The sequence below is a fragment of the Parambassis ranga genome, chromosome 17, assembly GCF_900634625.1.
Source record: "Parambassis ranga chromosome 17, fParRan2.1, whole genome shotgun sequence".
Classification (NCBI taxonomy): Eukaryota; Metazoa; Chordata; class Actinopteri; family Ambassidae; genus Parambassis; species Parambassis ranga.
In genome coordinates, this window is record NC_041037.1 from 15,881,097 (window position 1) to 15,906,902 (window position 25,806).

At 40.5% G+C, this 25,806-nt stretch overlaps 3 protein-coding genes across 6 annotated transcripts; all 3 read right to left on the reverse strand.

Annotated features, from left to right (window-relative positions):
- Nucleotides 1-3,556: 3,556 nt before the first annotated feature.
- Nucleotides 3,557-9,608, reverse strand: urod (uroporphyrinogen decarboxylase). Its single transcript, XM_028428283.1, has 10 exons — nt 9,423-9,608; nt 8,401-8,513; nt 8,159-8,238; nt 7,998-8,060; nt 7,626-7,823; nt 7,379-7,540; nt 6,583-6,717; nt 6,122-6,222; nt 5,702-5,768; nt 3,557-5,127 (listed from the first exon to the last, which is right to left on the reverse strand). The coding sequence occupies exons 1-10, from the start codon at nt 9,443-9,445 to the stop codon at nt 4,963-4,965; spliced, it is 1,107 nt and encodes a 368-aa protein (XP_028284084.1). The 5' UTR covers nt 9,446-9,608; the 3' UTR covers nt 3,557-4,962.
- Nucleotides 9,609-10,038: 430 nt separating this feature from the next.
- On the reverse strand, nt 10,039-20,374 carry lyn (LYN proto-oncogene, Src family tyrosine kinase). Of its 4 annotated transcripts, none has more exons than XM_028427015.1 (13): nt 20,225-20,374; nt 17,635-17,711; nt 17,217-17,259; nt 16,702-16,807; nt 16,506-16,604; nt 16,327-16,430; nt 16,089-16,238; nt 15,605-15,757; nt 13,209-13,391; nt 13,047-13,123; nt 12,701-12,854; nt 11,345-11,476; nt 10,039-11,120 (listed from the first exon to the last, which is right to left on the reverse strand). In XM_028427015.1, the coding sequence occupies exons 2-13, from the start codon at nt 17,704-17,706 to the stop codon at nt 10,918-10,920; spliced, it is 1,476 nt and encodes a 491-aa protein (XP_028282816.1). In that variant the 5' UTR covers nt 17,707-17,711; nt 20,225-20,374; the 3' UTR covers nt 10,039-10,917. The 4 variants fall into 4 exon arrangements, with proteins under 4 accessions (XP_028282816.1, XP_028282814.1, XP_028282815.1 ...); XM_028427013.1 differs by having other exon boundaries at nt 17,575-17,711; XM_028427014.1 differs by having other exon boundaries at nt 20,203-20,374.
- A 508-nt stretch (nt 20,375-20,882) lies between these two features.
- Nucleotides 20,883-25,403, reverse strand: LOC114450089 (cAMP-dependent protein kinase inhibitor alpha-like). The gene is made up of 3 exons (XM_028427998.1): nt 25,114-25,403; nt 24,590-24,780; nt 20,883-22,701 (listed from the first exon to the last, which is right to left on the reverse strand). Exons 2-3 carry the CDS (start codon nt 24,750-24,752, stop codon nt 22,631-22,633), a joined length of 234 nt encoding a protein of 77 aa, XP_028283799.1. The 5' UTR covers nt 24,753-24,780; nt 25,114-25,403; the 3' UTR covers nt 20,883-22,630.
- Nucleotides 25,404-25,806: the final 403 nt, after the last annotated feature.

Genomic DNA, 25,806 nt, shown 5'->3' on the forward strand with positions numbered 1-25,806 from the left:
TTGGCCGGTTACTACCTCACTTCCTGTCCTCACGTTTCCCTGTGTGATTACCTGCCTGCCTGATGTTGTGTAGTACTTCCTTATCACTACATATGGCCCTATATACAGCCTTCACCATTTTGTAGTGTTGTCCCAATGTGTAGTGAGAAGGTTTAAACCCCATATAGCACCCTAAATGTATCCCACAATGCATCAGTGTCCATCCGATGGTCACTACTTTAGCGATATGTACCATCATGCATTGTGCGGACAGGTGAGAAGGTCCCCTACATTGAACTCCCGGTATGGGAAGTAGGGAGTGAGTAATTTTGGGTTACTGGCCAATGGGGACAAAGCAACAAAACAGCCATTTTATTATTTTGGTCATTTTATTCCAATGTCATGACATATGACACACTATTTGTATGATTGCCAAATACCTTTGTGAACCCTCCTCCTCCCACTTTTAACCGACATTCGATCATGTCACTTAGCTCACTCCTACGCTGCGTGTGATTGGCGAGAAGGAGTTAGTACGCAGTAGTTGTACTCTTACATCTCTTTTTTTCAGTCTCTTACACAACATTTGTATGTCACCATAAATATCTTCCAGTAAATGTGCAAATCTGTAGCCAGATATTAAACAACTTCCTATACCGCACACCAACTTGCCACCGCTTAGACAATGTGATATCAAACTCAAATTGACCCAGAGGTCAGGCATGAACTTTTATAAGAATATTCTCTCATTGGAATCAATAGCAGCAATAAAAAAAAGACCATGTGACACAAATATAGGAAATGACCGCTATGAGTGGGATGTTGTGATGCAACTTTTTTTTTTTTTTTTTGCAAACAAATAGGTCGGGTTTGAATCAACATGGTGCAGGAACAGAACGGTATCATCAGCACAGAGGGACAGTCTCATGGACAGCATCCATGTCGATGTGGAACATCTCAAGGTCCTCAGTCTAAAGCCGTAGTTTCACTTCCTGCCTCCACACAACCACTGTGGTAATAATGCCTATCAGTCTCTGTCACAATGGGCTGTGTGTGTTCCTTCATGCATGTGGTCGTTGAAAGATATGGTGTGTGTGTGTGTGTGTGTGTGTCTGTTTGGTGGGGGGCGGTCACTGATAAAGCGCTGATAGTGTCCATCCATGGCAGATGATGTACAGCCTGCTGTCTCTCCAGGCAGATTGGATTTTCAGGCCTGCTGATTTGCTGAGAGATGGAGCCTGGACCTCCTTCAAAGGCACACAGACACACACACACACACACACACACACACACCATACAGAAACCCACAAATACACATCCACCTGTTCAATCTCTGTGCACAAAAATAAGCACATAAAAGCCCACACACACAAACACAAATGCACACAATGAAATGATTCATTTCACAAGTACACATAGACACAAACACACACACACATACTTATATATTATTCTCCTGCCAAAGCCTTTAAAGGCGACCATGAGGAAATTGATCTCCATTTCTAAAGAGCACAGATTCATTGTTACCTCTCTCTGACACACACACAGCCTGTCACTTCATTCCCAGATGGCCCACTGACACACAGTCCAAGCCTCTTTAGTCTTACCTGTCGCCAATCAGCGTTGATTTTTGTTCATTTGTCTTCAGTATTTATGCAATATGGGGGCCACAACAAAAGCTTCTCTCTCTCTCTCTGTGTGTGTGTTTACGGTACTACAGAAGCACAAAGGACAGAGATGAATGAAAGCCGGCAGCTTTCCCTCCCTCATCAGCTGCTTTGAGCTTTGTATATATTAATAACACTCGCTGTTGTACAGTCTTAATTATTTGGAGGCTTGATTTCTACATTTCATTTACCTTCCATTTAAAACTCAAGTGCGCTCAGCAGGCACATCAACAAAGGAATCGGGGCACTGCTGCACACTAGGTTTATTTATTGTGGTAAATTCACACACACACACACACACACACACACACACACAACGTGCTTTATTTTGATTCTGTAAACACATTATGAAAAAAAAACAACCTGATGCCGGTGCTGTAAAACCCAAGAACCGTATGGAGGAAGTCTCCGCCCCCCCACAGTGTAGTCACATGATGTTTGCTAGAATCCTAAACACAACAACATCAGCAGCAGCAGCAACAACAACAAACGGATTTACCAGAATCTGCTTATCAGATGTTCTTAGCTGCCTCACGGAGAAAAACACCATTTTGGATTAAGAGATCTGATCTGTTATGATTACAGTAATGACGGCTGATTTCTGTGCAATAAAAACGTTTGCATTTATCCCCACACTTGCTAGTATTCACCAAGTATTCACATGGTGACTCAAAAGACCCGGAGCGTTGTGATTGGACGCTGCCGCCCTCTAAAGGTCTGATTGGTGAAGATGGTGACGATTGACCTCCTTGACACATCCGCCCGTCCTCAAGTGACCTTTAAACCTGTACAAGAGCTTGCAAGCTCCTTATAAAGTACCCCGTGGTGGTCTCTGCCGTATATGGGCCCCGTCTGTCTTCTGTGTGTGTGTTCCAGGGTTACCTGCACATCGGGAGGCTCATCAGCAATCAGCCTCAGCAGCACATAAACCTCGGCTCCTCATTCAGTCGTCAGCAGTGATGTTATTGTTTGTTTTTGGATTCCTTGTTCTCGTCTGTATGTTTCACTAGTTCATAAGATAAACATTGTAATTCATTTTAATTTCATTTTCCTGCATTATAGTCTTGTTCGCGATGACACAACAGGTGTAGCTCCAACAAGTGCCTGAAGTGAGAGGCGTCCTATGATTAGACTTAAATAAAATAACTTGTAATAGTTGATTTTTACCTACGATTGGATTTATGATTTAAAGAGACAATCATAGTTTAGCATTAAAAAAGACATAAATTAGTAAAGACATCTTTACTGTAACTATTAAACTCCCCTTCTGAACGCTAACCAAGATGGCGGCCGTTGATTGCACGATGAAGAGCTGTAACAACTGTGCATTTCTCCTCCCCGTGCTCATATTTATCAGTTTAAATAAAAGAAATGAACTGATTGATTGGTGCCGTGTTGATTCCCAGTCGTTTGGATTCAGGCATTCATCCAAAGAGCTAAAGAAACAATTAATTTTTTTGTTGTTTACCAAGCTCCTAGCAGATGATCTTCCCTTCAAACAACATACAAAAATGGTTCAAACAGAAGAAGATGATAGTCTTCAGAACTATTTATTTGTATGAGTGATGAAAAAGCAGAAGCAGTGAATGTAACTGCTTGTATCTGTGGAGCTTTTTGTGGAGCTGACTTTGCCTCGAGGCCGTTACAAAAAACAACACTTCAACAACACTCAGCTGTGGTGGTTATCACTTGGATTTAACTTCACACAAATGGCTACCGCACTTAACTGTGGATTTCTTCCAACTCTGAAGGACTGAGCCAAGTCTGAAGCGCAGACAATTTATGTAACATGTTGTCAGAACAGCGCAAACCATCGGGTCAGGTTGGGTGACTGTGGGCTATTTTATACAGGTACTCTGCCGTCCTTTTGTTTAAAGAGGATTGATTCAGAGAAAAGAGTCTCACCGTTCTAGAGGCCACAATGTGCTGTACTGTTCGAGCTGTTTATTTATATAGACCTTCATTACAAAGCTTCTCTCAAAGGACTTCTCATAAAAAAGTGTTCCCACACCTTCAGGCAGGACACCGTCTCACTTCTGTCCCACTTACAGACCCAGTCACTGTCACATCCCTGTCCTAATTTCAGGGCCAGGTTTCAGCTTCGAATCACAGCCATCACACACACAATGCGGAGGTATATGCTAATTCAACCTCTTTTCCTGATGATGGGAAAAATCATTTCACACATTATGGCAGGATGGACTAACAACAAATGTCATATTATTTTCAGTCTATTTTAGACATGCTAGTACGTCTGTGAGGCTGCATTAGCAACACGGGAGCTAACATCCACATAGAGGAAATGTTGATATTTATCAGGGGGATCCATTTTCACACTAAGTTTAGCATCGTAGCATGCTACAATAAACATGTATCTTCAATTCAGCTGAGGGTGATAAGAAAAGTATTGTGAGTATTTATCAGAAGTGTTTAACAGGTGATAAGTTAGCTAGAATAGTTTATGGTTTTTATCTTTAGCGATAATACTGATGTTTTTTTTTACTTTTTAAAAATCACATTCAGCCTCTTAGTTTAGATGATTGCAGTGACATTCACGTTATAAACCACTTTATCTATTAGCGTTAGCTGATGAAATAAAAAAAAGACAAAGTCAGATTTATAATAAATAAAAAAAACAGCATCTGCTTGTAAAATGTGCTTTTCTTAAAAGATTTTGTATCAGCAGGAGTTTAAGAGAAAAAAACTCATGCTGAGATCCAGCTGGGGATTTATCCACAGTTAAGATGTTAGGCAGCAGTGCTGACTTTTTTCCTTAAAAATTGATTTTATAACTGCAGCAGAGGGTCCCTTGTCGAAACCCTTTTTTTTGCCAAATCAACCGCTTTGGTTTTTACAGCAGCTCGGATCTTTTTTTTTGTGTGTGTTTTTTTTCCCCCTCTCACTTTGGCAGCTTTTGAGAAAGAAGTGTGTTTTGAAGATGTTTACAGCTACGTTGTCTCTTTGTGCTGAAGCAGCACTGATGGGAACTCTTAGTGAATAAATGCTTCATACATACACCACTAGTCAAAGCTCTTTGCATGCATGTGCATGTCATCCCCTTTACAATCCAACACATAATCCATTCTGGTCAGATAAACGTATTAGAGATGAGGAGAAAATCTTGTCTTAGAAAGCCAACGTGTTGTTTATCCTAAAAAGCAGCTCTGAATTTCCGTACATGATTTCATATTAATGTCCAGACATTGTTTTGTTTTCGAAAGTGAAGCTTTAACATTGTTTTTATGTCGAATACACAACTTTTCAATACATTATTGTACACGTAATCCCATATTTCTGTTTACACACACATTCATGCTTATATTTGCTTGATTATCTGTTTAGAGTGCTGGTGCACAGCTGTGACGAAGGCACCTACGTTCTCTGGGTCCATGTCGGGGTAGAGGCCGTGGCCCAAGTTGGCAATGTACCCCCTTGTGCCGAAACCCTCCAGCATCTTCCTCACGATGTCCGAGATGCGCTCCTGAGGAAGAGGATGAAGAGGATTAAACCAGCAGGCAGAGATATACTGTTTTTTGTTAGTGTGAGTAAACAAAGAAATGAATGAACAGATCCCACCTTCTATTTTCCTAAACTATAGTGAGCACTGTAACCATACACCATTACAGGACAAATATGTATCGGCTTACAATAGCAAAGACATAGGATAGAGGAGGCTTCCTGCAGTTTGGAATCTGATATTGAATATAAACATCAAGCATGGTCAATGTAAATGAGATTAATGTGCATAAGACCATAGCAATCCTCTGGATTTTTTGTAGCCAATCACAGATAATGGAGTCTATTTGTAGAGATCGTGTTATTTAAAGATCCTACTGTCTCTGGAAGAAAAATCAACACCACATTTGGAAGACATATATAAAAGAGGAGCCATTTTTCAGACTGTAGAAGTCTCATTAAGAAGCCAATGACTCAAAAGGGTGCGTGGCGAAATATTAGAGACCTTATTCTAATCTATTTTTTTCCACTCAGTGTCTGTTCTCCTAACAGCAGCAGTGAAATGTTTTAACGTATCAGCGTAGGGAGTGGATTTTTACCTTTGGAGCGTAAAGAGCACAAGGGTCCATATTTCCCTGCAGGCTGACCTTCCCTCCTGTGCGCTCCCTAAACACACAAAAACACACACACACACACACACACACACATTATAGGGCAAACAAGTTAATCCTTTAACCAGCAGGTTAAGTATTTGTCAAGCAGAGCAGGAAACACTGATGTTTGTTGACTTAAATCCTGCACTCGGTGACAAACAGGGAACGAGGGAGAGGTCAGTAATGGTTAACTTGCTGTTCGGGAAATGCTTCATCACCTCTACTGCAAATACCGAGGTGATATCCCGTCAATGTGCTCAGGTTTAATTTAGCATCGAGCTAGTTTTTTTGTTGTCTGTTCAACTATTAACTCTTAAAGACTGATAACTCTGCAGTGGAAAGAAGTAAAATGTGTGTGTGAGTTACCTTGCTGATTGTGGCTCGATGGTCCAGTCAAGCCCGACCACCTCATAATGAGATTGAGACAGATCTTCAAGACCGTAATGAGCATCCTTTGCGAACACGATCTGGAACAGTCGAGACAAATAAACAACTTCAACATGAAGCATTTTTGTTGAAATGCTGCCACCTGCAGGTCATAAACTATAGAATAGAATAGATAATACTTTATAGCAAGCGGTTCTCATCAGAGTCCCTAATGATCCCCCCCTCAAGGGAGACGATGCTGCTGAAGCAACACGGTGCCAGTAAGAATAAAACAGAGAGCAATGAAACCTGTGTAGCAACTTCTAATAGCCAACATGATGATTCCTCAAAGTAAACAAACTCTGTTGTCAATTCTGACTTTACACAGCTGATTCTAGGTACAGCTGATGAGTACTGTGTGTGTGTTTACATTTATAAAATATTTGTTTTCTGTCTCTCACCATGGGAACATCCTGTCCTGCCTCCTTGAGTTTGTCTTTGACGCGGCGTGCGATGTCTCTGAGGTACGGCAGGGAGAACTCTTTAAACTCCACAGGGCCCAGAATGCCGGCGTGGGACTCGAACACCTGCAGAGCCTGGACAACACGCACAATGGAGGAAATGAGGCGATTAGTTAGCATGGATGCAACCTTTAAAATTAGCTACATTTTCTACTCCACAAATTATTTATCCAATAATATGCCTTATTTATTTATTTGATGTATTCACAAATTAAACTTCATTTCAAGAACATAGGGTATTTATGCCATAAAGAGGACAAAGATTATCTGCAAGTTATTCCAGTCCATTTTATATGTGCTTACATGATATCATCGAGTAGACGCTCAGTACCACAGGTGGATGTGTACCTGTGTTGTTTACTCTATGAGGACGGACTGTCTAAAGCCACCCTGCTGCCCTACATACTAAACACAGCAGGAAAAAACAAGCAGTGTACTGAGTTTTGTCTTTGACATTGTCTAGACTTAGTGTGATAGTTGAGGGCTGTGCCATCAGGCTGTGCTCCATTTTATGAGGAACAAAAAGAAGAAAAAAAAGTGCTGCCTCAACTGTATTTTGTGCTGATACCAAGAAGCAGCGTATTTCCATAGGGAGTGTGTGCAGCAGCTGCCACCATCAGCAAATAGTATAGAATAGTTTATGTCCATCTCTTAAACATATGTGTCAGATTGTACATATAAGGTGAATACACTTTTTTTTAACTTAAAGTAAAAGTGGGACTAGAGAGTGTCTGACCTGAGCGCCAGCTGCCACCTGTCCCAGAAGATACTCCACGATCACATCGGTCAGCATCCTCAGCAGCATGTGGCTGGCCTCAGGGTGTCGGTACAACCAGCGCTTCGCCTTCGAGTGCGTGTTGGAGCCTCCGCCTTCTATCATGTAGGACATGAGTGTCCACTGTGAAGAGACAACAAAAACAGGTGAGACGATTTATGCCTGCTTTTCTTTCTTTTTGTTTTATCGGTCTGTGTGTCACTCTAACCGGAGCTCCAGTGAAGCCTATGAGAGGAACTTTGCCCTCTATCTTGTGCCTGGTCAGTGTTATAGCTTTGAAGACATAACCCAGCTCCTTCTCTGTGTCCACTTTGACTCGCAGGCGCTGCAGATCCTCTGGCTCCTTCAGGGGCTCTGGGAATGTAGGACCTTTTCCTGCCACCATCTGGACATCCATACCCATGGCCTGGAGGGAGAGAGAGCGACAAAGAAGTTATGTTGTGTTTGTGAGCAAGCACCTTTTTTTCTGAAGAAAAGTGCTTTTCCAAGAGAGAAGAGAGGACTACAGGCATGGTGGAGGGACAGAAGTACACACTTGTGTGCACTGAGCTGAGTGCACACAAAAACAGCTTCACCCTACCTGTGGGACGACCAGGATGTCAGAGAAGATGATGGCGGCATCAAAAGGAAAACGTCTCAGAGGCTAAAATTTAACAAATAAAAAAAGAGAGAGCAGGAAAATTTAAGGAAAGTCATCGCGGATGTCCAAATTGATTATTCTCCATGGATCCAGTGTTATACCTGCAGAGTGAGCTCACAGCAGGCCTCAGGTGACCGACATGTCTCAAAGAAGTCCTTCCCTGCTCTGGACTCACGGAATTCTGCAGGTAAGAGTCAACAAAATGCTAATAAAAAAGAAACAAATGATAGCCAATGACAATGATCAAGTGTTTTCAGAAAAAGAGACTGTATTTAATATTATTATGGTACTATGACAGATGTCAGGGAGAAAAGTCAGACACACACTGATCAGAGGTTTGTACCTGGAAGGTATCTTCCAGCTTGTCTCATACACCAGACCGGGACATGTTCCGTTTCCTCTCCTCGTGCCGCTCGCAGGAATGTATCATTCTTTAGCTGAGGAAAATCTGTGGGCCTGGATTGAAAAAAATGTAGGGTTAGCAACATATTTCTGGCAGTCCCGTCTTCTTGTGGTAGAGTGTACGGTGCATTTATTACTGTAATGCTACTGTCTTTAACTCGTTATTACACAGATTATGAATTTAAAATTGTGCAATATTTCCACATAGACAGAGTCCATACAGTGTCCTAATCATTTGACGTTATGGTAGCTTATGTTATCTAAAATATAGGCGTGTTCTTTCCTTTCCCCACAGAGCTGTCCATGATGAGTGATGATGAATGATAACGCTCCTCTGCACTCTTATCATCTTCCAGCAGCACAATAACGGTTGAATGAAGGGCTTTGGATGCATCAGTGATGCGTCATATTGGCGGAAATTTAAACTCTTGCATAAATCAGCTCCTGTAATTCAGGAAATACTTTGATCCATCATTTATTTGGTCTTTTACCCAGTAAAATTCAGTAATCGACACAGCAGCAACAACATTTCTTCTTACAGGAAGACACTTCAGAAGTTGAGCCTTATAAACCAAGTAAATAAGACAAAGTCATGAATGAATTACCAAAGGATGTACACGATGAATTTAAGCCAATAAGTTTGGTTATGAGGGGACTGGTCTTCATATTCAAAGCAGAACAGTAAAACTGTCAGGTTCATAAGTGAGGGTTCTCATCTGCGATTGCTCAGCTTAATGAGTAGCATTAATGAGTAGCATTACTGAGTGTTAATGTTGTTTTTTATAGCGAAAAATGATTATAAAAGGCGAGAATGTGGTCGACCTCCACCGTGTAAAGAAATGTTTTCATAAGAATGACACAGGCGGGTTTCATAAGGTCGCTCTGTTTTGATCGCTAGTATCAAAAATGCTAGCATGAACCCTTAGGAAGTACTGTTAAGCTAACTACGTATAAATTACTTACAGGATTAAATCGTTCTTGCTCATGTCGACGGGACTGCGGAGGTAAGAGGCGTTCTCAGAAACTCTTCTGTCTCTCTGAAGATGTCAGTTGCACCCTGCAGCTCCTCAACTGTCATTTAAACTCGCCTCTAACAACTCTGCAGACCGTAACACCCCTACGCAGCAGGGCGCGGCCATCTTGGAAGAACACGTGACCAACAAGACCAGGAAGTGAGTCGGGTCTTTAAAATAACAGACCGCTCGTTGTCTTTTCTTTTTTTAAAAAAATCACATTAATATGTTTTGAAATGCAATAGTTTTCCATTTATAGTATAATTTGTCTTAAATTTTGTAAGCAAATAAATACATAAATAAAAATATTATTTGATTTTAATAAGCAGTCAGTACACCTCTCGCCCATAGTTAGCGGGGATAGGCTCCAGCCCCACCGTGACCCTATAGACTGCAGCAGAGCGATAGAAAAACATCTGTATATTCTGTAGGCAAAACAATTTGATTTACACAGTCTGACGTTTTTTTTTTTTTTTTGAATGTGTATTAAATGTCAATCAAGTTTCAGACCAGGTCAGAATATGGCTGCACATACAAAATCTTACAAATAACTAATGACACTTTACTTGTCTAGAGGTGGGAAGTATTTATAATCCACATTGCAACACAGTACATCACAACTTTGGTATTCGAAATGTTAACTTATTGCAGTAGCTTACAGGAAACTACAATCGTATAAAGCTGGGTAATTGGTCATTCACTATCAAACAACATTTTTTTTCAAGCAAGAGGTTAATCAAACAAAAACATATAATCAAACGGACATAATCATATTAACATAAGAGCATCAGGTGTAAACATAAAGATACATGAGTAAAGCACAAACAAAAAATAACATTTGTTTTTGTCTGCATTCACTCCTCCTCCTGTTATAAATTGGGGCTAATTTAAAATCTAATAGGCTCTGCCCATTCGATTATAAAAGACCATGATTAAAATCATATGATAATAATAATAATAGAAACAGCATCAAAGATTCAATCCTTGAAACATAACATAAGCAAGACTTACAGCACTTCAATATGAAGCAGACTGATCAACCCTCTGGTTAATGAAACAGCAAGCACATACTCCTCAGCATTTTTTTAAAATCATGATGTTTTTTCATTGTAAATTGTAGCTAAATTAATAAACCTTATTTCCCTCTTTGTTACAGAAGACCAACATATAGACTAAATAATAAAAAAATATTTATTTAAATGCATCTATATACACCCGGTCCTTGTATCAAAGGTAAATCTAGACTTACTGGTACTTTTTGTAAAATAACCCTCTCATGTACATCCAACCATGTTCAGAGTCCACAAAACATATGTACACACACTGAAAGTGGCCATAATAAAGTGTATAAAATGTACAAAATGTATCTTCTCAACAGTAAAATGAATAAAAAAACATAGCAACTGTTGAATGCCTTGTGTAGACAAACACAAATCTTAATCTCCCTATGTTTGTTGCTGGTACTGCCCCTCTGTGGCGGTGTAAAAGTCTTCCAAGACGCTCTGCAAATAGTCAAAGGTGGGCCTGTCTTCTGGTCTGTTTTTCCAGCAGGACAGCATGATGTTGTAGAGCTCAGCGGGACAGTTGTCAGGCTGAGGCATTCTGTAGCCACGCTGTATCGAGGACATCACCTCTCCTTTGGTCATACCTGGAGACGATGCAGATTGTGGCATGTAAAGGAGCAGTGATGATATTAGTGGTGAATCCAGCTGGCTGCATTGCATTATAGAAATTCACCACTAGATGGCAGTAAATATGAATGTAATCCCTTATAACATGACATGAACTTTAATCATTTCACACATGTTCAGGTCAATGTGATCAAAAGTATTTGATGACACATTTGTGACAGATAGTCCAGTCATCACTGACCTGGGTATGGTATTTTTCCATAGGTGATAATCTCATAGAGCAGGACTCCAAAGGACCACATGTCTGACTTTATGGTGAAGGTGCCATAGTTTATGGCTTCTGGAGCAGTCCACTTGATGGGGAATTTGGCTCCTTGAAAGGGAGACACACACACATAAGTTGCCATATGAGACTTAATTTTCTTAACTTTCCCATACATGAGACCCGTCCGTGTAGTATGTAATGGAAGGTTTAGATTCCATATATGCAGTATGTGTTTTCTTTTTCCCCTATCACAGTGGTTTCAGACTTTCCTTATACAGATCAGTGATCAGGGTTTCATTTGTCATCACACTGAGACAAATATAGCTGGTTTGGAAAGCAATCTAATTAAAATTGGTATCATAGCAATGTTTCTACAGTTGGGAAAGTACTATGCTTGTTTGTAATTGTCAAGACCTTAGTTATTGTACATGCCAGTGTAATGGAAATGGAAATGGAAACTGACCAAATGGGGAATTATTTTTTAATTTTATTTAAACAATAATTATTTTATTAAACGAGTATCTGTCCAGAACATGTTTTAGGAACACTGAACAAATCGCCTGGAAAACTGTCGGTCATATTTGATGGTACCGCACCGCTCCTGTCGGACCGGAACTCAAACCGGCGCGAAGCTGTCAGGAATCATTTGAGTGACACACGCTATGGAGCCGTCGCGATACATTTGAGTTTTGGAAACACGAAAAGTAAGACATAATTTATACTTATGGGTGTTTATAGTGTTTACTTGTTTATCCTCTTCTTCGGTTGCTAGTCCCATAAGATTTTGTGAGGGCATTATAATATTTATACAGCCGTTTTAGGTTTAATAGGGTTTGTTTTGTTAGCATGAAGTAGCATACATGCTACTTTTAGGTTTGTAGGGTATACACTGCACCGTTAGCATTTCCTTAATTATGTGCTTGTTAAAATTATTTTTCATTTAGACGAACATGGTGTTTAAAAACTTTTAGGTGAGCTCATTTTAATTAAGATATGTGCTACAATATAGCTTATAGCATGCCCATAAAAAGCAGTGTGTTGTTAAATGCGTTTTTATATATATATACATATATAAGTGGACAATCACTCTAATTGTGAAAGCAACCCAGAGCATGTGTGTTTTTAATGAAGTAACCTTTGTGGTATGGGTACATTTGAGGGAAGCCTCAATGGCTTGTGTCTCAACATTACCAAGCTTCTAGAAGTTCTCAGAAAGTATGTGGTTATTCAAGTCTCAAATTCCAGCATTGGTCAGAATAATAATAAAAAAACAACCTCATAAAAGACAAAAACGGAGACACATTTATATTCTCACACACACACAAAGTTTACCTTCTCTGGCTGAGTACTCGTCATCCTCTATGACTCTCGCCAAACCGAAATCAGCTATTTTGCAGAGCAGACTCTCGGACACCAGGACATTAGCCGCCCTCAGGTCTCTGTGAATATAATTTTTCTTCTCTATGTAAGCCATGCCCTCTGCAATCTGTAAAGAGAATGTGAACACACTGAATTTACCTTCTAACAGAGCTTATGTACTCCATGTACTTCTGGTTTGGAAAGTGCCCAATGTTTACTGTTGTTTATTGTTCCTCCTTTCAGTTCATTGTGGAGAAAGACATTATCTCTGCATCAGAACAGATAAGTGAGCACATATAGTGCATGGTGTGAATCCCACCTGTGCTGAGAAATCGATCAGCTTTGGTAGCTGCAGTCTGCATCCTGTGTCACTCTTTAAGAAGTCTAGTAGGCTACCTAAAGGCAAGACGGAGAATGAAGTTCTATTAGTGTTTTGTACTGCATGACTGAATCCATGATGTGGTGTTTCAGTACCAGGTACCGTTTGCCATGAATTCAGTGATGATGTAGATGGGCTGTATCTTGGTGACGACAGCGTAGAGCCGCACCAGCCTGTCGTGCTGCAGCGTCTTCATAACGTTTGCTTCTTCCATGAAGGCTTCAACCGTCATGGTGCCTGGCTTCAGCGTCTTCACTGCTACTTTGGTTGAGTTGTTGTAGTATGCTACAGAAATAGAGAACAGCCAGGTTTATATCAGACATGCTTTAATTTAATACCTGACTAATGCACTATTGCGTTGTTTTAGAAATGTTTTTCGGAATAGTCCAATGCATCGGTGCTGTCAGGTAAGTGAAAAACAGACATGAAAATAAGGTGTGATCATGAAAAAACACAGGCATGATGTTTATTTGTACCCTTCTTCAGTCATTGTTCTATTATAATCTCTCGTGTGCAAATGAAAATATTAGTAGACAAATGGTTTAACTACTGCTAACTACTTCTCCATTGAAAGGCCATTATCATCTGAACATAAAAACAATAGCTGTGTATTGAATTTTACAGCTGCAGAGGGAAGTTTGCATCAGGTAATACCAGGTAATTTGTTAAAAGGTTGCTGATGACTTTTAAGGTTCTTCATTGCTTCTCCTATTTACTTAAAATGTGAAGCCTGAGATTCCCAAGCAGGGGGATGCCATCTGTCTCCGAATCACAGCTGAACACTAGACGGACAGACAGAACCTGCTGTTTTTTTGTGGAATCACCAGTTACCTTAGAAAACCAATCAATTGATTGTTTTTTGATGAGATTATATGTTATAATTATCTTGTTTACACTGTTCTATGAGGGCTTTAGATTTTAAGACTTGGGTTTTGTGCAGCACTTTGTAACACACACTGTTGTTTAGGTGTCCTTTTTTTTGTAACTTTGCATATTGCCAACACTCTGCCAGCCTTTGAACCAGTCAAGCAGTGTTGTCACTGAGGCAAGGCTGCACACAATTGCATCTCTGTAGTCTCTGTTAAATATCCATAACCCCACACAACAAGCTATGTAAACAGTTCTGAGTTACTTCTGAGTAATTTATCATGTGTCGCACAGATATGTGTTGTGCGCCAACACAGAATATAGCCCTGTAGCCCAAGGGCACAACTAACAACTATTGATTAATGTACTGATTAATGAATGAACTGGATTAGAAATCCAAGAGGTTTATCTTGAGCTTCTTTTTTGGCACACTCTAATCCTGTTTTTGGAGCTAGATATCATGCTAACTGTTTCACCGATGCAAGTCCATTGAGTATATACTTTAAATATGTGAGGCTAAGCCTGAATCTGTATGGTTGACTTTAATTAGTCCAGCATGCTTTGTCTTTAAGTATAGCAGATGTGCTCCCATGTCAAACAAGCCCCGCCTTCCTTTCCCTTGTCACAGTGAAATACACCCAAATTTGAATGATTTCACATGTAATTGTGTTGCAATTATTTAGCTATTTTTAAAATGTGGTTGTTTCCAGATCACTTTTACGCAATTTTCAGACAAAGGAGGAAATGAGACGGTTCATCAGTACATTAGTTTCACAGTACTTAAAGATAGGAAATTTCATTCTGATGCACTTGTTAAATTAGTGTAACTCAGAGCGATATGATATTCACAGTTAGTGTTTAAGGAATGAAATGTCTCATTGATAGTCACTATTCTAAACAGTTCTAAATCTCCCATCTGGTACCAGAAAAATCTACCCACAGTGATGACACAACTCACAAAACTCCTGCATACTACTACATACTATACATAAAGAACAGCTGCAGCTGTTGTGTAACCAAACCTTTAGTCCATATAAAAATAGTCTATCATGTCACAGCAAGGTTTGCTCTTAAAAATGTGTAATAGAACTTCCTTACACATCACACACACGTGTGTGTGTATCATCAGTTCTCTCAAACTTCCAGTGTAAAACACCCTTCACGCTTCCCTTTGTAGATGATAATGCTGATCTGCTCCTGAGTGGGATCCTTCAGGCCCAGAGGCAGGCATGCACGCATTTCAGCTTATTTTCAGAGAAAGCAGTGCAAATACAAGTAATGCAAAGAATGACAAGAGAGATAGTAGGAAGCTGTTATTGTTTTATCATGAGGAAATGAAACTTCCCTGTTGTGTTCAGCGCTACATTTAGAGTAACTGGCAGAATGGATATACAAATCATCAGACAACACTCCTCCTGTGACGTAGCTGCCACAGTTATTGGCATTTTTAACCTTTGTCTTCATTCTCTCAGGCTCTTTATAACACTTAGAAGCTCAATGTGGCCACATGTCTTTATGAGGGCTTTAGAGGTAAAGTAAGTCCTACCTTTCTCCCTCTCTGGAACATAACAAGACGCTCCTTATAAAGCTGCTTTGTAAATGTAAAAATATATTTTTTTTTATTTACTCACCCATCCAGACTTCTCCAAACTGCCCTGCTCCTAGTTTTGTCACCATTTTTATAGAATCTTTGGAAATCTCCCAGGCATCTTTATCCCAAGGCTTCTGAGCTTTGGGTTTAAAACATGGACGATCCAGCTTACGACACAGACCATCAGCTTTGTCTATAAAGGAAACACAAGTGTAAACAACAACACTTTCACCACACCCTTTTCATTAAATATAGAATGGAATGGAAGCAGGAAGTCCTTCTAGTACAACTTGACCTCATCATTTCGTTGTCTCTGACTACAATGGCATACATTTTGTTTATTAAACAAGGACATAGAGAATGTCTGGGTATGGTATCCATTTCTTAAAGGGACAGTCTGCAGGGCTGTCTGATCATTTCTACAGACCTCCAGTGTCTTGCTTGCCTGGTTGTACTGATATAAATACAATGAACTCAATGTTGTGATTACACATTGATCTCTTCACTACTAGAGCCATACTCACGGTGATAGTGTTTGATCATGCTGCTTATGTCAGAAAAAGAGATTTTTGGAGAGATGTAGTAGCCGCCATTATCAAGCTGTCTGATCTTATAGTGTTTGATTGAATCTGTCCCCTGGGCGCCCACGTCTCTGATGGACAGTGAGTAACTCCCTGTGGGGAGGAAGAAAAAAAAATCAGAACCTGAAAGAGACTGAAGGAGGTGAATCTTCCTCTTTCTGAGCTGTCGTGATTTCCATACCTTTAGACGTTTCACTCTCTCTGATAAGATAAGAACCCGGTTTGTTTGCCGGTGCCAGCAGCTGTCTCTCTGCATCCTTCCTTGTTATATCCTTGAAGAACCACCTGTGATGAGCAGGAAGTAACACTGGTTATGTAGTTCTATAGCCTATAGTTCAGTAAAAATGAGCAGCTACGCACTCCTCAGTTTCCATGGTGTCAGCTTGGGCAACATAGTTGGAAGGGATGAATCCTTCTTTGTTCGTTGTCAGAGATTTGGCTTTCCACCATTCACCATGTCTGCATGGAAACATGAAAATGAGCCAACGCAAATGTAATGAATGTAGCTGCAGCTTTGGATTAGCTTGGTTACAACATTGAATGAGCAGTCACTCACTCTTCTAAGATTTTCATCTTTTCTCCCTTCTTGAATCCCAAGTCATCAGGGTGCACAGCTTGATATTGGTAAAGGCTGATCACTATTTTACCAACACCCCCTTGTTCTAGGAGAGAAAACAAAAACCGGTGATCTTTAAACACAAAGAATGTGTCAATATGTGTGCAGATGTAAGCAGTAAGCATGCGAGAGAATGAATGATGAACATATCCACACTATAGGTAACAAACTGGTATAGCTATAAAAAAGCTGAATACTACTTTTAGCATGATTCTCAGTGGGGTGACCAAGGAGGCATTTTTCACCAATGTCTTAGTTTGCCTCACAAAATTTTGGAGAACCAGGGAAAAAAAGCCTTGTACAAGCATGTTACATTTTGTGATTTAGCCTCATTATTCCATCCTGTGTGATGATGGTGAAGAACCACCCAACCACGTCTGTAGTCCTGATATGTTGAATGTCTTAAAGTGAAATAGAATAAATTACAGGATTTGAAGTAGAAATGTAGAGAATACCTTCCATCTTTTGGAACACTTGACCAGGTAATAGGGAGTTATTCTGCAAAGATAAACAGTGTAAGGGTCTTCACACCATTACCATGCTAACCTAGAGACAATCTTTCAGTCACAAATAATTACACAATCTGACAGAGGAAGTTCTATGAGGAAATGGCTATAATAGTTACATTTTCCAAATTTCTAGGAAAGGGTGTATCTGAAATCTAAATTTGTTTTGTAGAGTAAAGCACAATTCTATTCTTTTATGACCTCTATTTATAGTCTAAAGTCAATAACATGCACTTGCTTTCTTACAAAGGGAAAGGAAAAATAACTGAAGCTCAGAATTTTTAAGCCCCGCTAACTGTCGACTTACTATGTTGTTTTTTGTATTGAAGGTGGGGTCTCTGACATAGCAGCTTTGGTCAGTACGTACAGTCTGCCGGCTGAGTTTCCCCTCGACACCGCCGCTCAGACCTTCACTCAGCGTGGACTTCATACAGCCCATCCTGCCTGCACGAGGAAGTGAGAGAGACAAAAAAAAAAGAGAAGAAAGTGGGCTGTTGACAGCTGCCGAAACAACAGATGGTATGAAACACCTGCCACTTCTCAGTTATTGCATGTAAAAATAACACAAAAACTATTAGCTCACTAGTAGCTAAATGGGTACGTGGGATTTGCAGATGAAGCGTAGATAGAGGTGATGTAATAAGATATTAAATGTTATCAGTGCGTATAAAGGTAATGCTGCCTGCAATGCTTATTGTTACTTTATTGCAAATCTTCCATTTGCGGTGTGTAGAATTTAAAGATCTGTGGATAAGTTATGTTTTCTAAGGAAGAATATTTTAGTCAAGAACAGACATCCATATTTCAGTCAGCTCTCATAATGTATCTGGCAGAATCACCCAGCTCTTTAAATCTCACACCTTTCACTTTGCTAGAATTGATTTAATACACATCAAAAACCAAATCCTATGTAGGAAGTACTGGCAGTTGCAGAAGTGCTTGAAAGTTTGTAAACCCTTTAAAATGTTCAATACTTCTGCAATAAATATACCTCAAAATGTCAGCAGATTTTACAGAATTCCCAAAATTGGATTACATGTTTGTAAGTGGCAAAAAAATGTGAAGCGTGATGATTGGCAGTTTATTTGAAAGCCAAGTTAGAATGCATCTGTTCAGAGATGCTTTGAATCAGTGGGAGATGTTAGTGACGGCTCTGTTTTACTTAAACAGTGACCTAACAGTCTGATCTTCATAATACCATCAGTATTCTTTTGGATTTTTTGGAACGTCCCTGATCTAATGTTATAGTTAATGTAAAAATAAGACTGGTGGCAAACTGAGCTCTCCGCCACTGCATGACAAACTCATAGCTCAACATGGATAACGCATGGGTCCTTTAACTCTGTGGTATCTCAGGTTGATGAACATGAGCAGGGTGATATGGAGCGCTAGAGGAGATCACCACCATCATCAGGAAGTGATCATTTATCAAATGTAGGCAGGAGGGAGACAAGAATGTTTGGAGAAGGTTGTGGAGATGTGAAGGCGTTTACAGCTCCTAGTGGAACTTGAGGCAGAGAGCAAGGGGTTTTTTTTTTTGAACACTTAGCTGGATGCAGGAGAAAACCGACACATCTCAACATTTACAAAAGGGAAGTTCAAAGCCTCAACCTCACCAAATGGCAACTGAAAACAGGGTGGTCAGCAAACACTGGGATGAGAATCTGGATCTGAAACATTGTGAGGTCTGCCCTGCTTTATGGAGAACCAGTGCCAATGCCACAGCTACAGAAGAGAATCCAGACATTCATCGACACTAGCTGGGTGAGATCAGCAAAAAAAAAAAAAAAAAAAAAATCTGTCTTATGTACTTGTTCTGGGTAGAAAGTAGTCAGAGATTCCTCACAGTGGTACTGAAGACACAGATAATGCCATCCAAACGATGTTAGATGTTAGTGTGTTTTTAGAACCAGTTGGAAGCAACTTCTGTTTTCATTGAAGTATTGACCACTGGTCCATTGTTGGGGGAAATACTGCAGCAGAAGTGCATGCTGGCCATAAATCAACAGTTGTTCTAAAACAGGAAAACCATCGTCTTTCTCCAGGAAGCTGATGCACAAAACAGAACAATAGACGAAAAAAGGAACACACTCAACAGTTCTGCAGGTCAATAAATAATAACACCACTTCCTGGCTTAGGCTCCAACACACTGACATTGCACCATATATGAATAATGTGAAGAAATCAAAGAGTGAGGGTTAAACCAGGACCTTGTCCATCCATCCATCCAACCTGCTAGCATGCTAAGGTTTAGTAAGCTGCCGCTCAGACCGATGGTACTGCCGGCTTTAGGTGATAAACCAAACCACTGGAACTGATGGAACCGAGGGTTACACTGACTAATTGCCAGGCCTGAGGGCCACCCTGACAATATGTAATCCTGCAACAATGCTCAAAGCATTTACACTTCTTTGGCTACACGTCATTACTCATTTGACACAGTTATAACAGGACTGTCGTGAACATGCTTAACCGACCTGAATTAGGCTGTATGGACAAGAATTGTTTATAATTAGTTGTTTAACCTATGTAAATAATTGCAAAGTGCATTGTCGGTTCAGTGCCTCTAATGTATTTTTAACTTGACAGTCAGCAAACAGCCGGAAAACATGGGTCTGGGTGGTTTAGAAGCACATACACACAGGATGCCATGCTATGACCAACACGCACGCTTCCTCCTTTAAGCCATGGACTAAAGGACCGACTGGAGAGGTGATAAAATGAAATGAGGCAGATAACTTGCTGTGGAAATAAAAGGCATAAATCTGAAAGAATTTCCTATCAATTGCATTCTAAACTTTCACCCAACTAAACTGTAATTGGCTTAAGGGAAAAACACAATATAATATAAACGGAATAATAATAATAATTCTCTCTGTAACATTAACTCTCTGTAGCACAAATTAACACCTCTTACATGCCAGGTCTGCTTACCTCAGTGTGTGTGTGTGTGTACCTGGTGACGGAAACAGTTAATCCAACACGTAGACCTCTTGTCAGTCCTGTTATCTTCTTTGTGTTTCTCATCAGAGTGGCTGAAGCGCACACACTCACTCACTTGCAGTCCTTGGTTGAGCAAATGGGTCAGCTGGTCGACGAGGACTGTGTTAGCAGAATGAGGAACTAGTTGGGGATTTTTCCTTCTTGCTAAACTTCCTGGTACAAATGTCTAATGATTATTTGCATAATCAGCAACACACAAAACCACGGATACAAACAAGGACAACACAGATGGTCTGTCAGCCCCACACAGAAACACTTTGTTAGTTAAAGTAAAGCAAAGATTAAAAAAAATGTAATATTTCATGTCCATTGTAGTGGGCTCACACACATTCAAATGCTTGTTTGTCAAAGACCATAATAATGTTTAAAATGAGAGGAACTGTGTCTATTTTTTTGTTAAATTTAATAAATTCCTCTACAGTGCCACCTGCTGGTTAATCTACTGAAGTACAATAACAGAAGAAGCTACACTTGCTGTTATTTATTTCACTTTATTTGACACCAGGAGTAGAAAATATGGTTACACACATTCAGACAAACAGCTACACGATCAGCAGAATCATGCACCTGCCATAATTTTTACATGCTGAATAATGAATAACAGGGTTTGAACAGTCTTCTGGAGGTGGGGGCGTGAGTCACGTACACAGTCACATGGCAGTTTACTACTTGAAACACCTGATTCAATGGGGGTTTAAAAAATAAGTTCATCGCCCCTACGTGAGCATGGTGAGTCACAGTCGAGCTGCAGTTTTACACAAAGGTTATAGTAAGTGGAAGGATGATACACAGTTTTGAAAGTCCATGCGTGATGCGTCTGTACACGTGATTATTATTATTATTAGGTACTATGACACAAAGTAGGGAGGAATGTAGGTCAGCCTCGGTGTAAGAGATGGAAACTTTCACACAAACAATTAATGTTACAGTTCCTGGAAGCTCCAGTGAGTTTTGCATATCTACATTTAGGAATAGTTTGACGTTTTGGCTTCTGATAGTTTAAAGCTGAGGATTAGATGAGATGCCACTCTCTAAAAAATAACAATATACTTTATATTACATTGTAAAAATATGTTTTATATGATTGTTATGTATTAATTTGAAACTATTTTTTTAACAATAAGCCGCAGCATTGTACTGAAAACTTTAGCATTAATGTTGCTTGCCTCACATTGCTTGCCAATTTAACCCAATTCTAAGCTAGTCAATGCCGTACAGTAAGTCTGTAGTGACAATGAATGTTTTATGTTCATTAATTCACACATTTTGATGATTAGTAGGCTCTGGGCTCTCAGCACAGAGCCCTGAGTTTAACATAATTAGTGTTTGGGAGTTAAAGGATAAACCTAGAGGAAGCCACAAAGGGCTCATACCGGTTTTAGCTTAGCATAAAGTGACACCAGAGGAAATGCTAACTTAGCTTGCTGTCCAATAGCTGCTTGCTCATCTTACAGGTATTTATGGTAAGCCAAGCTAATGTTTTGCTAAATTCAGCTACATACAGTATGACATGAAAGTGGCATCAAATTTTTCATCTAACTCTTAGCAATAAAAATATAATGTTTTACCAAAAACTGTCAGACTACTCCTGCAAGATTGTGATTATATTGGCATTGTTAAAAAAGGTGTAAAAAAAAAGTATAAACAATTAAAAAGATAAGACACCATCATCAACCACTGAAATATGTCATCCACACTGACAGTAAATGTATTAATAGGTAAAGTAGGTGTGACACCACCAGCCTACTGCTCTGCTACAGCCTGCTGCTTTCTACAGTATACAGCCAAATTGGACTTTTCATACACAAATAATCAGTGTCTTTGTTCCTGCTCTACTACAGCTGAGTCCAATTCCTCTGCAATATTGTCACTTTAAAGGAAGCACAAGCCATTATCTGGCAATACAGTCTCTATCAGCATCACTACCTCTACGAACATGCTACCCCCACTGCGACTATTACATCAGCACATCTCAGTAGTCTTACAGATTGCTTGAGCTACGACAAATCTTACACAGGTGCCTTGTCTATTTTCTCTTTGTATGTCAGTCATCCAATCTGTGCGTTTAATAACTAAGAGTAAAATCAACTTTACAAGAGCTACAAATTCGTCTTTCTGCTCACCAACTCTGAAAAAGCATCCTGCATTCATTCGAGTGCACAGCAGATCCACATGGGAGCACTGGTGATCACATTTCAGCACCTCTACAGTAGATTGTGGGTATCAGTGCCCTGTTTAAAGGCAAAATCAGCAGTGATGGTTCTACCCTCCGGTCACAAGCCCGCTTTGGACAAACAACAGATTGGCAGCTGGAATCCATCCTGCATGTCTGTGTCTGCCGACAGGAGCGCGCAACAGGTTAGCTGTTCCTCTGTTCCGCCTCTCTCTGGGCAGAGGAGGAGCTCTGGCTGTCCTCAGTGTCGTCACCATCTGCACAAAAAAAGTAGAAGGTTGACTAAATTATGTGTGTCCTATTGGTCTTAGTGTAGATGGATACTGCATCACATGTCCGGAAGTTACAGGACAGGCAGGCCAGAAGCAAGAAATATAGCATTTGTTGGGCTTGGAATGCTTATGAGTCTTTAAAATACAAGACCATTGTTGTTATACTTATACTTACCGAAAACAGAAAAAAAACAGAAAAAAAAAACAAAAAACAAAAGCTAGTGCTGTGATATGGACATAGCATAAAGTGATGGTGATAGCTATTTTAGTTGCCATGTTAGATATTCATGTTTTTTCACTTTTTTCCCCCCACAAGATTTGATGACTTGAGTGGAAGTTCCTCAAGTCAGAATGATGCTCAGTAGTGTGTGTGGCCTCCACGTGCCTGTATGACCTCCCTACAATGCCTGGGCATGCTCCTGATGAGGCAGCAGATGCTCTCCTGAGGGATCTCCTCCCAGACCTGGATTAAAGCATCAGTCAACTCCTAAACAGTCTGTGGTGCAACGTAGTGTTGGTGGATGGAACGAGACATGATGTCCAGGATGTGCTCGATTGGATTCAGGTCTGGGGATCGGGCATCAATGCCTTCATCATGGAGGAACTGCTGACACACTTCAGCCACATGAGGCCTAGCATTGCCATGCATCAGAAGGAACCCAGGGCCCACTGCACCAGCATATTGTCTCACAATGGGTCTGAGGATCTCATCCTGGTACCTAATGGCAGTCAGGGTACCTCTAGCTAGCACATGGAGGGCTGTGCGGCCCTCCAAAGAAATGCCTCCCCACACCATTACTGACCCACCGCCAAACCGGTCATGCTGGAGGATGCTGCAGACAGCAGAACGTTCTCCACGGCGTCTCCAGACTCTGTCCCGTCTGTCACATGTGCTCAGTGTGAACCTGCTCTCATCTGTGAAGAGCACAGGGGCCCCCTCCATGTCTCCTGGTGTACTGGCCTGTCTCCTGGTGTCTCCTCCATGCTCTGGACACTGTGCTGACAGACACAGCAAACCTTCTTGCCACAGCTCTCATTGATGTGCCATCCTGGATGAGCTGCACTACCTGAGCAGCTTGTGCGGGTTGTAGACACCGCCTCATGCTACCTCTAGGGGTGAGAGCACTGACAAAATGCAAAAGTGATCAAACATCAGGCAGAAAGGATGAGAGCAGAGAAATGGTCTGTGGTCAGCACCTGCAGAACCTCTCCTTTATAGGGCTGTCTTGATAACTGCCTCATTTCCACCTGTTGTCTGTTCCATTTGCACAACAGCAGCTGAAACTGATTCACACTCAGTGTGGATCCTAACGGGACAGGCTGATGTCACAGAAGTGTGACTGACCTGGAGTTACATTGCTATTTTCTTTGAGCAGTATGAATCCTGCAGCTGTCTGACGACATTTTGTTCATCTGAAGTTGTACATATATGGCGCTTGGTAGCACTTCTGGACTACATTTTATTATCTGGCAATGGCGCATACAATTTAATGTTTTTATTCAACACAAGCAGTGAACACTATAATAGTTTAAAAATGCAAAAGAATAGCTGATTTGCAAAAATTAGTTTGTTCTTTATGTGACAAGAAAAAAAACACTTAGAAAACTGTTGTGTGTGAAAAAAGCAGGAAATTTGTGAAGCGCTCAGTGTATGCATTTTCTCTAATTAACATGATTATTGTATTCAGATCCATTGTTTGGCTCACAGTAATAGATCTAAAACTATGCAGTATATTGATAAACTTGAATCTCAAATGCAATCCAAATATAAACAGTACAATAAGTGTCATTGATCAGCTTATTGTACTGTAATTTAAAATGACACACATTTGGTTTGACAAAGTTAACACTGGTGTACAGTGCAGCAGCTTACCACCACCTCCTGCGTTGATGTGCAGCTGGGACAGAGAGAGGGTGAGGGGCAGCTCCCGTCCCTCGGGGTCCGTGGGACTCTGCAGGATGTCATGCAGAGCGTTCCTGCGTCCAGTCCTGCCAGAGGCGATGAAATCTGCGTACGTGGCCTCAACATCAGACATCGCTCGTGCATCCTTCACACATCAACACCTACAAAAAAAAAGATCACCTCTGTAGATTTAACCACCACACTGCTCAAACTGATGATAATAGCATTAAAGTTATAGGTGAGGTGAAGACACATGGACACAAAAAGGCAGCAGCAGATGATGAAAAGTGATAAAGGTCTCTTAATATCTAAAGGTTGAACAGTTCTGCTTTCATCACTTTCCTGTTCTGAACATAACGGGCAATCCGGCCATTGTTAGGCCCACAAGTCAAGGATCCAGTGTAAAACCTGGACCACAATTCAAAACCGATTCCTTATGATACAACCTGATAGGATGATATTGCATTTAAACCCAGTTCTGAGCATCTCCTTACCTTCAGTGACGACTCTTCTGGTGTAATTACCCGAAGCTACATTTTGTAGGGAGTGACTTCATCTAAAGAAGCGCAACGGGCCCGACGCCGCATCAAACGATCCCACGGAACAAACAACACAAACCCCGCGAAACAAAGAAATAAAAATAAAAATAAAGAAATGACAACGTAGGCTACCGTTTGGTGATAATTCTGTGAGGTCACGCTACATACCGAGACGTGTCAGTGCGTGAAATTTCGGAATATCAATCACATCGGCAGGACGGTTTAAAAAGTCCTCAGTCTCTTCTCCATGGCCGTCGCATCTTCCTCCTTCTCGACCAATGAGCAGCCAGCAGCCCGCATCTGAGTCTTGATTGGTCAACAGACACAAAAGGATGAGAGGAGAGAGCCCTGAGCAGCACGGAGGCTGGTGGTACGTTCAGGCTCACCTCGTAAACCAAAATAAAAAAAAGATTTAGCCTGTTTATGATTTTATTAGCTTAGATTATTGTTTATATAACCGCACTGTAATAATGTTATAGCCTATTAGAAGCCTTTCACATACCAGAAAATATAAGTTGATTAACACATGGCACTACTATAAAGAATACAAATAAGTTAAAATGATACAGTTAAATATAAAATTGATTAGGACCAACCAAAAAAGAATTAGAAAAAATGGAAAGCACAAACCAGTCCATTTTATGTATA